Source organism: Phyllobates terribilis, unplaced genomic scaffold (assembly GCF_046119375.1).
Source record: "Phyllobates terribilis strain yellow unplaced genomic scaffold, ASM4611937v1 Scaffold_5__5_contigs__length_657084704, whole genome shotgun sequence".
NCBI lineage: Eukaryota > Metazoa > Chordata > Amphibia > Anura > Dendrobatidae > Phyllobates > Phyllobates terribilis.
This window is the reverse complement of record NW_027362765.1, coordinates 186,992,280-187,006,172: the sequence shown is the minus strand read 5'-3', so window position 1 is coordinate 187,006,172 and position 13,893 is coordinate 186,992,280. Positions and strand designations below refer to the sequence as shown.

General features: G+C 41.7%; 1 protein-coding gene across 8 annotated transcripts in view; it reads left to right on the top strand.

The window, feature by feature from the left end:
• NBR1 (NBR1 autophagy cargo receptor) overlaps positions 1-13,009 on the top strand; it is a 77,279-nt gene extending 64,270 nt beyond the window's left edge. For all 8 annotated transcript variants that reach the window (XM_073683616.1, XM_073683617.1, XM_073683614.1 and 5 more), the window contains 8 exons: positions 840-950; positions 1,144-1,302; positions 5,572-5,727; positions 5,929-6,277; positions 7,275-7,366; positions 7,835-7,910; positions 8,565-8,670; positions 9,907-13,009. In XM_073683616.1, coding sequence (XP_073539717.1) covers positions 840-950; positions 1,144-1,302; positions 5,572-5,727; positions 5,929-6,277; positions 7,275-7,366; positions 7,835-7,910; positions 8,565-8,670; positions 9,907-10,080 — 1,223 coding nt within the window. In that variant the 3' untranslated portion in view covers positions 10,081-13,009. The remainder of the gene's footprint in view (positions 1-839; positions 951-1,143; positions 1,303-5,571; positions 5,728-5,928; positions 6,278-7,274; positions 7,367-7,834; positions 7,911-8,564; positions 8,671-9,906) is intronic.
• The last annotated feature ends 884 nt before the right edge of the window (positions 13,010-13,893 follow it).

Here is a 13,893-nt window from a genome sequence, read left to right as displayed (position 1 = left end):
GCTGACGGCTGGTGTTTCTAGCCTGGGAGGGGGCCAATATTCATGGCACCCTTCCTGGGCTATTAATATCAGCCCCCAGCTGTCTGCCTAGCCTTTGCTAGCTATTAAAATAGGGGGGACCCCACGTCATTTTTTTGGGGGGGTCCCCCATTTTAATAGCTAGTAAAGGCTAGGTATTCAGCTGGGGGCTGATATTAGTAGCCTGTGAAGCTCCGTGGGTATTACCCCCTTCCCAGTCTTCAAACATCTGCCCCAGTCGTCTGCTTAACCTCTGCTAGAGACTAAAATTAGGGGGAACCCCACGCCAATTTTTTTTTTAATAAATCCTTTATTTTAACACTAAATGACAAGTACAGTAATCAACACTGTCACTGTACTTCATATATATGTGACTGACATGTTTCTATCTATCTAATCTATGTGTGATTCTCTATTCTAAATTGTCGGGTACCGGTGTATGCCGTTGCTGAATTGCCGGCTTTTCATGTTTCACTGTGAGCACTGTTCCCATAGATTTGGGCAACCACCTCCCCCAATACATTCTACATTATTGTTAGTTGTTTTCCTTCATGTAGAATTAACCTACAAGGAAAGAAAGGATTTATTTTCATTCCGATATTTCTGTCCCATTGACTTACATTGGTTTCCGGTATCGGAATCGGCGATATCCGATACTTTTTGGGTATCGGCCCGATCCAATCCGATCCGATATTTCCTGATATCGGAAGGTATCGCTCAACACTAATGCTCAGTAAATGACTCTGGTTCATAGCGTAGATCTGTTATTTGGATTTGTTCTCCTAAAATAAAGTTACAATAATTGCAATCTTTCTTTCTAGATATGTCACCATGCATGTCTCCTCTGCCACACGATGGTCCCTTAATTGAAAAAAGTAGTCTTGGACAAATTAAAGAAGAGGGTGAAGGAGCTGGATATAAGTCCAGGGCGGGTGAGTCTATCTATAACGAACATTTGTTATATTACTCTTCTTTTTTTTTTTTTTTTTTCTTCTTAGCGGTAAGTACCATATCTCATCTACATGTATAGAATGTTAGCCTAAAGGTCAATGGGTAAGGGTAGTATTACAGCTTCCATTGGGCACTTCGTTTTTACTTGTAATGATGTCAAGTTTCTTAAAACAGGAAAAAGGGCCAACGAGGATATGGAGGGAACAACTGCCCAAGAGGAAACTGAAGAGGATATTAGTGGGACTCAGTTTGTGTGTGAAACTGTTATGAGGAGTCTGACCTTAGATGCTGCTCCAGACTACAACCCACCTCAGAAGAAGACCTCGGTCCACAGTGAGTAACAGGGTTTCTTGCCATTTATTTATTGATTAGCACAGAATTTGGGCCATGCTGTAGGAAAATTCTAGTGATTATTGTCATTACATATACTTATAAAGGTTGGAGCTCTGTGATATCAGTATACAGTTTAATAATAGTAATTTGTCACCATCAGAAACAGATACTTGGCAACCCACAGACATCGCACACACCGCGCACACCCGCAGACATCGCACAGACACCGCGCACACACCAATCATGACGGGCTGATGGTCTGGGAGGTGAGGCTGACCTGTGCGACCGTGGGAAAGTTCATGTGAGTTCATGCAATGCAGTCAAGCATGAACTCACATGAACCCTCTGAGGGCACCGCAGCGACTTCAAATGAACAGCTGATCGGCACCACCTGATACCTCAGCTGTTCATTTGAAATAACCGGCGGGAGTCTGCAAACTATTCTAGGCAAATAGCGCTCCATTCCTCCCGAATCTCGCTGCGTGGCTAAGCAGTACTGTACAGTCACATGTGGGGTATTTCTACATTCAGCAAAAATTGTGGGACCATCTTTGATGCCATTTTTACCCATTTCCCAGTGTGAAAGGTAAAACCTGGGGCTAAAACAAAACTTTGGTGGTAAAAATGTAATTATTCTTTCTTCACCGCCCAATGGTGTAAAATTCTGTGAGGCACATCTGGTGTCAACATGTTCACTGCACCCCTAGATGAATTCATTGAGTGGTGTAGTTTGTAAAATGGGGTCTCTAATGGAGGATTCTGCTGTTCTGACACCTTGGGGGCTCTGCCAATATAACATGGCACCGTCAAACCAGCTCCGCAAAATATGAACTCCAATATGTTGCTTCTTCCCTTGTGAGCTTTGCACTGTGCCTCAAAAGTAGTTTTCAACCAAATATGGGGTATCTGCGTACTCAGAAGAAATTGCACAACAAATATTTGGGTCCATTTTCTCCTGCTATCCTTGTGAAAATGAAAATATTGGGGGCTAATACAACATTTTTGTTTGAAAAATATTTATTTTTCATTTTTACAGAACTACATTGTAAAATTCTGTGAAACACCTGAGTGTTCAATTTGCTCATCACATATCTAAATAAATTCCTTGAGGGGTCTAGTTTCCAAAATGAGATCACTTGTGGGGTGTTTCCACTGTTTAGGCACATTAGGGGCTCTCCAAAAGCGATATGACACCCGCAGACTAGTCCATCAAAGTCTTCCTTCCAAAATGTCACTCCTTCCTTTCTGAGCCCTGCTGTGTGTCCAAACAGTAGTTTTCACCCACAAGTGGGGTAGCTGCATGCTCAGGAGAATTGCACAACAAATTTTGGGGTCCATTTTCTCCTTTTACCCCTATGAAAATAAAAATTTTGAGGCTAAAAACTTGTTTTTATGTGAAAAATGGGATTTTTTTATTTTCACGGCTCCACGTTATAAACTTCTGTGATGCACCTGATGGTTCAAGGTACTCACCATACATCTAGATAAGTTCCCTGAGGGGTCTGTTTTTTCCAAAATGGTGTCACTTGTGGGGGGGTTTCCACTGTTTAGGCACATCAGGGGCTCCTCAAACGCGACATAGCGTCCGCTATTTATTCAAGCAAATTTTACATTCAAAAAGTCAAATGCCAGTTCTTCCCTTTTGAGCCCTGCCGTGCGCCCAAACAGTGGTTTTCCCCCACATATGGGGTATCCGCTTACTCAGGAGAAATTGCACAACAATGGTTTGGTGCAATTTGTCTTGTTACCCTTATGAAAACGCAAAATTTGTGGCTGAAAAACATTTTTGTGGGAAGAATGTGAAAATTTTATTTTTACGGCTCAATTTTATAAAGTTTTGTGAAGCACCTGGGGGTTCAAGGTGCTCACCACACATCTAGATAAGTTCCCTGAGGGGTCTAGTTTCCAAAATGGTGTCACTTGTGTGGGGTTTCCACTATTTAGGCACATCAGGGGCTCCTCAAACGCGACATGGCGTCCGCTATTTATTCAAGCAAATTTTACATTCAAAAAGTCAAATGGCACTCCTTCTCTTCCGAACCCTGCTGTGTGCCCAAACAGTGGGTTTCCCCAAATATGGGGTATCGGCGTGCTTCAGGAGAAATTGCACAACAAATTTTGGGGTCCATTTTTTCCTGTTACCCTTGCGAAAATAAAAAAAAATTGGGTCTAAAGTAAAATCTTTGTGAAAAAAAGTTAAAATGTTCATTTTTTCCTTTCACATTCCATTAATTGCTGTGAAGCACTTGAAGGGTTAATAAACTTTTTTGAATGTGGTTTTGAGCAGCTTGAGGGGTGCAGTCAGGGCCGGCGTCAGCACCCGGGCAAGCGCCGGGGCCCTGAGCAGGCGGGGGGGGGGGCCCACTCGCGTTGGGCACCCTGCCGTGCTATGGGACCCGTGAGCGGAGGAGAGCGGTGTCAGCTCCAACCCCTCCCCGCTTGCTCAGGGCCCTGGCAGCCGGCGCAATACTTACCTCTCCCCGTGCCTCCGCAGCAGGTCCTGTCTCTTCCGCGGCTGCTGCACAGTGACGTCTCAGGTCAGAGGGCACAGTGACGTCTTTACACCGCGCTCTCTCCTGAGCCGTCACAGCGCAGAGCGGGAAGACACCGGCGCGCGTGAGGAGTCTGGAGCAGTGGCAGCAGGTGAGAAGTGAGGTGAGTATTTGATTCTTTTTTTTTATTGTATGGAGGCATGGGGCATTATATGGTGGGGTGGGGTGGGGGAGGTGTGACATCCTGCATGGGGCATTATATGGGGGAGGGGTGACATCCTGCATGGGGCATTATAAACGAGGGGGGGGTGACATCCTGCATGGGCATTATATGGTGGGGTGGGGGAGTGTGACATCCTGCATGGTGTATTATAAGCGAGGGGGGTGTGACATTCTGCATGGGGCAGTATAACGGAGGGGGGGGTGACATCCTGCATGGGGCATTATAAGCGAGGGGAGGGTGACATCCTGCATGGGGCATTATAAGGGGGGGGTGACATCCCGCATGGGGCATTATTAGGGGGAGTGACATCCTTCATGGGGCATTATTAGGGGGGGTGACATCCTGCATGGCGCATTATAAGGGGCTGTTCCCCCCTGTGTGGGGCATTATGTTGGGGGAACAGCCTGTGTGGGGCATTATGTGGGGGGGGGGGGCAGCCTGCATGAGGCATTATGTGGGGGGGACAGCCTGCATGGAGCGTTATATGGGGGCCAGTATTCTGTATGGATCGTTATATGGGGGCCAGTATTCTGTATGGATCGTTATGTGGGGGCCAGTATTCTGTATGGATCATTATATGGGGGCCAGTATCCTGTATGGAGCGTTATATGGGGGCCAGTATCCTGTATGGAGCGTTAAATGGGGGCCAGTATCCTGTATGGAGCGTTAAATGGGGGCCAGTATCCTGTATGGAGGGATTCGCCGGTTTCTGAGCTATTGTGGAATTTACAATAGATATCACTCATGTAATGTAAGAAGTGAAATCTTTGGCATTGTACTATATATATATTTCTCTGCGGTATCTGTGCTTCATGAATTGTGGTATGTGTTAAAGGGGCCCACTGAGACTCTTTTGCCCAGGGCCCACAAAAACCTGGAGCCGGCCCTGGGTGCAGTTTTTAGAATGGTGTCACTTTTGGGTATTTTCTGTCATATAGACCCCTCAAAGTGACTTGAAATGTGGTTCTTAAAAAATAAATGGTTTTGTAAATTTTGTTTGAAAAATGAGAAATCGCTGGTTAACTTTTAACTCTTAGAACTTCCTAAGAAAAAAAAAATGTTGGTTCCAAAATTTTGCTGATGTAAAGTAGACAGTTGGGAAATGTTATTTATTAACTATTTTGTGTGACTTATCTCTCTGATTTAAGGGCATGAAAATTTAAAGTTTGAAAATTTGCTAAATTTTCGACAAAATTTCTGATTTTTTCACAAATAAACAGAAGTCATATCAAATAAATTTACCACTATCATGAAGTACAATATGTCACAAAAAAAGTCTCCGAATCAGTGGGATCCGTTTAAGCGTTCCAGAGTTATTACTTCATAAAGAAACACTGGTCAGAATTGTAAAAATTGGCCTGGTCATTAACATGCAAACCGCCTTCGTGGGTAAAGGGGTTAATGTTCGCACAGTGTGCTTAAGCTCTCTCTAGTGGTGGCTGAAGGCAGGCATAATTTTACACAACTGTGAGCTGCATGACAACACATCCACCTATTATGGCTGTGTCCATTCATACAGGTATGTACTGATCCTTCTTCTCTCATGAGTAACAGGTTCGATACACTCCTCTCCACAATCAAGTTTCAACTACAGTGTGAAGTCTGATGAGGACGTGTCTCAGAAGAGCTCTCCTGTGGTCAGCAGGCCACTTCTATCAGGGACAACAGACTTAAATGTTCCAATACTAGAGACGACCCCTGATGATGCAGGTAAGCTGCATTTTGTGATTTTGTATTTAAGTCAATAGGGAGAAAAAAATTAAATGCAAGATGTTATATGTGAGGCATTTATATGCAGTATCCCACAGCAAGTCCCCAGAAGATACATGTACAAAAATTCATAATGCAATCAAAAGAGGTGTATAAAGATTAAAATCTAAAATCTTATGTTTCCATTGAATGATATTTCAGCAATTCCCGGAGCTCTGCCAGTAGATTTCACTGATGTGGAGTCACAGATACCAGATGAACATCAAGGAGATGACGTTGAAAGCCAGGCATCTTCTGATACTTCTGAAGACTACATCATCATTCTGCCCGAGTGCTTTGATATCAGTCGCCCTATTGGAGAGTCGATGTACAGCTCAGCCCTTTCTGAGTCACAGAGTGACAAAGAGAAAGACACCAGAGTGAATGATGAGACCTATGAGGAGGGCTGCCCAGTCTATACTCACAGCATTAATGATATTCTCACCACCTCCCAGACTCTTGATGCTGTACCCCTCACCCCTGAGGTTGTCACGCCATCTCCCCAGTTGAGGTATGGGCATTATCAGGTTCTATTCCAGAATTCCTCCTATCTTCATTGTAATTTAACTTTTTGTTTTCATTTTGATGTCCTTGACGATAATTTTATGTACATTTATTCAGGTCCATATTGGAATTAAAGGGATTTTAGCAATGCCATGACCTCTAGAGACATGGTTAACTTCAGGGCTGGACTCCTTCATCTCTTGCTTGTACATTTCCATAGCTTAGCTTGGCAAGGTAGATCACTAAACCCATGGATTTCTTTGGAGCTTGGCTGTGCAATTGTGATCTTCTATGCCCGCTGTATGAACTGGAAGCACAAGTCTGACAGTCGCTGAAAGATGTCAGTACAAGATAGCCACAGGTCTTCTATTTTTGGTTTCGTTTCTTTTTTATCAACTTTTGACCTGTCAAAATGATGGCAGGCCAGATGCTGATGTCCCCACAATCTATAAAATATAGAGACAGACCTGCTCAGCTGTAATATTTCAGCTTTGATTTTTCTTGCTCGATAGCCAAGTATGTTAATTTCAATAAAGAAAAGTGATCGAAGCCTAAGGAGAACAACACTCAGATGAGCACGTCTGCCCTTTTATTGTAGCAAAAGGTGGAGTTCTTAGCTTCTCGATTTCACCGCTCAAATCTTTTATATTGCGGTGACATGTGAAAAAGTGTACAAAATAATAGGTATTTTCTAAAATTGATTTTTGGAACTGTAAACTTTTTTTTTTTTTAACATTTGTGACTTAAAAAGACTGGTTCTATTGATGAACGCATACATGCTGATTTCTATGGTAGGAGATGTAAAGGCACGAGCAGATGTATATTTAGAAGAATATAGTAATATTACAACATAATGAAGCAAATTAATTATCCGGCATTTTTAGCTGAAAGTATTTGCGGAGAAGGTCATTAAGTGGCAGAAAGCAGCATCGGAGCCACTCTTAGGAAATGAATGATGCTGATATATGGGCTTTTTAGTAGATATCACATTTATTTCTTTCAAGGTCTCTACCAGAAGCTCAAGTGATCCCAACACTCGCAGGAGAGCTGACACCTTTAGAAACTGGAGCATCAGATGCCGGGCAAATAACCACAGGTATAAGCGGACTGAAATTTAGCTGCCTTGTATAAATGATTGGGTGACCATGCTCTTAGGGGCAGCGTGCCACAACATTTAGTGCGTGCTCCACATCTATGAAGCATCTAGCTGCACTTTTCTACATGGTTTCCTCATGTCCTAAGTTTTCAGTTTTTGAGTCTGGTTTAATATGTATAAAAATATATATTATGCTCTAGCATACAGAGCTCAATAGGATCTCACACATCATCTACCCAATTTTGTGTATTTTCTGCATTTATAGTCAGCGTTGCACCATTTTTCTTCTTAATGAAACACTTTTTTTTTTTTTACTAATGAAAACTATTTACTAAAATAGCGTCTCTTTCCCATCAGTGCCTAGGACCGTAGATTTTACAGTCATGCATTCTGTAGAGATCTGTTTTACACCAGAATTTAAGCAGAATAATACTTTCTTTTTAATCCATTTTTGCTTTTTTCTATTAGCTCTTTCCGAGATTGCACCAAGTCCTCAACCTTCAGAAGCTCCTTCTCCTCCCAGATCAGTTTTTGACCACACCAGGTAATCACACAGGCATGGAAATATATTATACTGATGTATATGTCCTCAGCATTCACTAAAAGGCAGTCCAGGCACTGCTCGCTCAGTGTAAAAGTAGATCTGTTAGATCTCCTGTGCTTTCTGATGGCAGCGTAGGTAGGAGGGGGAGACCCTTTTCTGGGGGATATATAGTTTTCTATTATTTGATTTCGTTTGCATTGTAAAAAGCAGTTTACATTCTGGACAGGAGTAAAAAGAGAGCCTATGAATACTGCTCCAACCTCCCCCACAGTGATTGACCACCAGTACAGAAAAAGCTGTCGGTCATTCTATATGGACCCAGGAGTCAGCTTTCTCTGAGATCCATACAGACTGTAATATGGAGTGGTCACATTTCTATACAAAGGTGTGAATACGCACTAGTTCCTGTATAGATAGTCACAGCATGAAGGCAAAACTTGTTAATATTTTCTATTTCTTCTAAATCACATATGGCTTGCACTATACCTGAGCTGTTATTTGTCCATAAGCCACGTTACTGCATAGATATGTCATAGTAGATTTTGATTGGTGCTCTGGCAGTCGCTTTATACTGTACCTGTTCTACTGCTCATAAAGCTTCTGGTTCTTTTTATTGCTCTACATGTAATGGGACTGTATTGTATGCCTCCATAGGCAGCACACTAGGAGCAGCATTGCTGGAGGACTGGTGAAGGGGGCGCTGTCTGTGGCTGCATCAGCTTATAAGGCTTTATTTGTTGGCCAACAGGAAACCACAATGGTGCGTATGAGGATTGTTTCTATCCACTATTTTATTTCAGTGTAAGTAACCACAATGCGCATTCACATAAAAACAGTTCTATTCACCACATTCCACACAAAAATGTCACATAGAAAAGAGGAAACAAAGATAAAAAAGGTACATCTTGATAGTGGTAAGTGCAGCCATGTCATCCTTCCTCCGTGTTTAAACTGCATCAGCCTATAAAATAAATTGCAGTAAGACTGGTGGGCGCTGAATCACAGCCATGGATTATAAGAGGTGATGGTCATACTTGGCATGTTTCCTTTCAAGTGCAAGAAGTTAGAAGCAGGAAAATGGGCAAGCATAAGGACCTCAGTGCTCTTAGAGGGGCCATATTTTGATGGCTATGTGGGTCAGAGTATATCCAAACTGGTAGGTTTTCCTGCTGGTTCCAGGTACAAGTGCTTACTACCTGCATAACTGGCCCAAGAACAACAGTTGGTTAATCAATGAGTCATTCAAACCTCATTGATGGGTGTGGGGACAGAAGGCTAGCTGGTACTGGTCCATCCCAAAGAACCTGCAGCATAAATTGCTGATCGGTTAATGTTGGCTGTGATAGAAATGTGTCAGAACGCACAGAATGTGGCAGCGTGAACTGTAGTCACAGGCCAGTCAGAGCCAATGCTGATCCCTATCTTACACTGAAAGCACTTGCTATGGGCACATGAGTATCAGAACTGGACCATGAAGCAATAGAAGAAGGTAGTTTGTTGTGATGAAAACCTTTTTTTTTACATCGCTTACCTGGGAAAGAGAAGGCATCAACATCCACTAAGCCAGCCTTGGGTCCTGATATTGGGGTAGATGTTACCTTGATACATCATATACCACCAAGTTGAACATTGTTGCATACCATGGACACTCTGTGAGGGCACCTTTGTTAGCCTAATAGCAGTGCCCTCTTTTAGCAGGATAATGCCCTCTGCTACACTACACACCTTGTTCAGGAATGGTTTGAGGGACATGAGAGTATTCAAGATGAAAACTCAGCCTTCAGATTTCCCAGATCTGAGTTCTTGGTGGATCAGAGCTCTTTTAGTTCTACATGAGGACATACACAATATTAAGCAGGTGGTTAAACTGTTAAAGGCGTAAGAGGCAAATGATCATTAGGTTTGTAATGGCAGTTTAATGGTTAATTAAATGTGTAGATCTATAAGAAAAGGATGGTTCATCTGATCATACAGTAACCAATCTCTTCCCCCACAGCCCCAGTGCTCTGAAGAACAAGCTGGAGCCATGATGGCTGTACTGCTAGAGATGGGATTCTGTGACCGTCAGCTCAACCAGCGACTCCTGCGCAAACACAACTACAACCTCATGGATGTAGTAACAGAACTGATACAGATCAATGACAATGACTGGTATTCTGCCCGGTACTGAGCTGGAGGGACAGCAGTTTCACATTAAATTGTCAGAGCATTTGCACGGCACAGCCTGCTGGCCACGTAGCCGCACGTCTGGTTTTTAGTCTTTGTGTGTGTCAATGTTGCCCAGCTTTTTTTTTTCTACATAGTATTCATTTCTTTACATTATCATTACTGGGTGGTGCAAGGCAAAAAAATAGATTGCTCTGGTCTAGATCCTGCAGACTATGAATTGTCTACAGACTAAGGCCAAGACTGGCATAGGAACCATTTCATAGTAACCTAAACCCCCATCTGTATTAACACAATCCTGTATTGATGAAAATTGCAACACCTTAATAATAAGTAAATTAAGAGACATGATTAGTAGGATTTGGTGGCTTTTATCTATGTGATGCATATAGTTAGGTGACTTCCAGGTCATACTTTTAATATCCTTATCTTCATCCTACTTGGCCTGAATTTAGGATGTGGATGGAACCTTATAATCACACCTTTAGTCTCCTATATGACAGCTAGTGCAGACAAATGTTGGACGAGTCTATCACACTCTCTTCATTTACCCTGCATTGGACTACCACCTATAAAAGTTGTTGATCAACAACTGCTACCATCACTGCCTTCATTGATGGGCATGCTCCTCTAAGTTTTACAAGCATATAGGAGAAATGTGTCTTAAAGGGGCAGTCCACTTTCAGGAAAGTGAGGCCAAAACTGTAAAATACCTAGAATAACACTCAGCAAGTACTCGTCCTCCCTCGGTCCAATGTTGACTTCACGTCAACTGTGCTGGTCCCCGATCTAGCTGAATGCTAAAGGGTGAGTACATGCTGAGTTTATTTCCTGAAAGGGAATAACCCTTTTAAAGCCTGACTTGACAGTGTTTTGGTAACCAGAAAAGCTAGAGACCACAAATATGTACTCTTCCTTTAGGCATTTAAAGCGTTTATCTGGAGTGACAAAAATATTAACCATTGATTTTATTACAGATAATTTAGATACTTACTAATTTATTTCTTCTGCTTAAAAAGGTCCTCAGTCACATGACACAAGAAGCTTTGCAGGTCCTTGTTGCATTGTGACACTGCTCCACATGACTGAGGATTCCACCAGTGGGAAGCAATGGACTGGATGGGGAGAAGTAAGAGGTGCAGGGGAAGTGGGGCATGCCTGGAGTAGAAATTTCAGCTGGTGTAAATTATAAGCACGGCCATTTAATCAGGAATCTTAGTAGTAAACTGCCATGTACAACTTCTTGCATTAATGATAAATTGTGTCTGACTGATTTGGGTTGTTTTTTTAATGCCTCTGGATAACCCTTTTAATAATTAAATTTCTACACCCTATAATGCTGTCAACAAGCCCCGTATCTACACGTAGTCATACAATAAAACATAATTCATTCGTGATTGAGCTGATGCAGACGGGTGGTTAGAAGAAAATCACAGATGCGTTTTCCCTTAGCACATAACAATTAATTTTCTATTCTCCAGTAAAGAGACTTGTTCAGTTAATTACTAATTAGTTCTGTTTACTTTACATTGTCGTATCTTATTTTCTGCTTTTACATATTCTATAATTCTATGCCATGCATGAAGGGGACTTGTCAGACATATTGTTCTCTGCAGGCTCCATATTATATTCCAGAGCTCACTGCTTCTGAGGAGTCCTGGTTAAAAAAAAAAGTATAAAATCGCTTGTCATCGTAACAGTAATCCTCGTCCCTTGGCACTGTGGCCACTTCCCTAAGACCAATGATTGTTACCTAAAAGACAGTATGCCACATAACACCTTTCCATTTTTTTATGGAATCACTAAAACTATCTCAGAAGGTGTAGAGCAATGTTTATTCACAAGTCGTATACAATGCTTTTTAATGCGCATTGCTCTCTAATAACTAAAGTGAATGGAGCAGAGCTGCAATACCACACCTAACCTGTCGGACAGGTGTGGCACTGTTTTTGAAACAGAGCAGACATGTGTCCCTAATCTCGTACTGTAATCCCCTTGTTAAATGTAGAATGAACGTGGGTCTAATAATTATGAACAACCAACCATTTCATTAAAACAGCAAATGTGCCCCAGGCACTATCCTACTTTAACGGAATATAGCAAGCTGTCTATGGAGGTGCCGGTATAGATGAGGAAATTGTTATATATTTTATAGGTGCCTAGTAATTAGAAGAGGTGCTGCACAGTACCATCGGACTAAAGTATTATGAATATTTTGGTCAACCCTAGTAAGAACCGATGCACAAGAGTCTTGTTACCTGCATATATTCTACACCATCAAATGGGATTATACCTGTCCAGTGAGATCACATATGCTTTCTCCAAATCTGCTTTCCCAACCTAAGGCCTAACATCATATGGATCATGCCGCTGTATTAACTGGTGTACATGGGCACCAATGCAGGCATTAAATGTGACCCTCCATTGTATTAGCTTTTGAGGCCACGCCATATAGAAAATGCTTTACAGTATTCTTCCCTGACTTGTAAAGTTAATTTGTAGATTAGTTCGAACAAAGAAAAATCGACCAGGTATAAAGTGGACCAATAGCTTGTAGACTAGTAGTGATACCACAGAGTGTCAAGGCATGGACTCCCCCTGGAGAGATGATGACCGATTCATAGCAAACCAATATTATGGAGTAGGGGACATTTCACCCAACATTTCCACCCCATTGCATACAGAGATCTTTGCTCGGCACTATACTGCTCTTCTTTTTAGCAGTAAATGTGTTATCTTATATTGCTTTATTGTAAGACCAGAATTCTTTGTTTTTATGTTGACTTTCTAAAGATTTGCATGAAGAAATCCAAGATCTGAGTATAGACTAGATGTAAGTTTATTTAGAAGAAGCACTTTAAACTCTTTACAATGTGATGTAACTATAACTCTTGTTATGCTCAATGATTTATTAAAATTAAGACATTAATCTGTTTGGCCTCTTTTTAATACAGATTTACACACGTGGTCAAAATTGTTGGTACGCCTCGTTTAATGAAAGAAAAATCCACAATGGTCACAGAAATAACTTGAATCTGACAAAAGTAATAAATTAAAAATCTATGAAAATGAACAAATGAAAGTCAGTCATTGCTTTTCAACCCTGCTTCCACAGAATTTTTAAAAAAATTAAACTCATGAAATAGGCCTGGACAGAAATGATGGTACCCCTGAATATAATGTGACTTAAGGGACATGATAAATCAAGTTGTGTCCACTAATTAGCATCACAGGTGTCTACAATCTTGTGATCAGTCAGTGGGCCTGTATATAGGGCTACAGATACTCACTGTGCTGTTTGGTGACATGGTGTGTACCACACTCAACATGGACCAGAGGAAGCAAAGGAAAGAGCTGTCTCAGGAGATTAGAAAGAAAATTATAGACAAGCATATTAAAGGTAAAGGTTATAAGACCATCTCCCAGCAGCTTGATGTTCCCGTGACTACAGTTGCACATATTACTCAGAAATTTAAGGTTCATGGGACTGTAGCCAATGTCCCTGGACGTGGCCGCAGGAGGAAAATTGATGACAAATCAAAGAGACAGATAATATGAATGCTATAACAAAAGAGCCCAGGATAACTTCTAAACAGATTAAAGGTGAATTTCAAGTTCAAGGAACATCAGTGTCAGATCGCACCATCCGTCGTTGTTTGATCCAAAGGGGACTTCATGGGAGACGACCAAGGAGAACACCATTGTTGAAAAAAAAATCATAAAAAAGCCAGACTGGAATTTGCCAAACTACATGGTGACAAGCCACAAAGCTTCTGGGAGAATGTCCTATGGACAGATGAGACAAAAATGGAAGTTT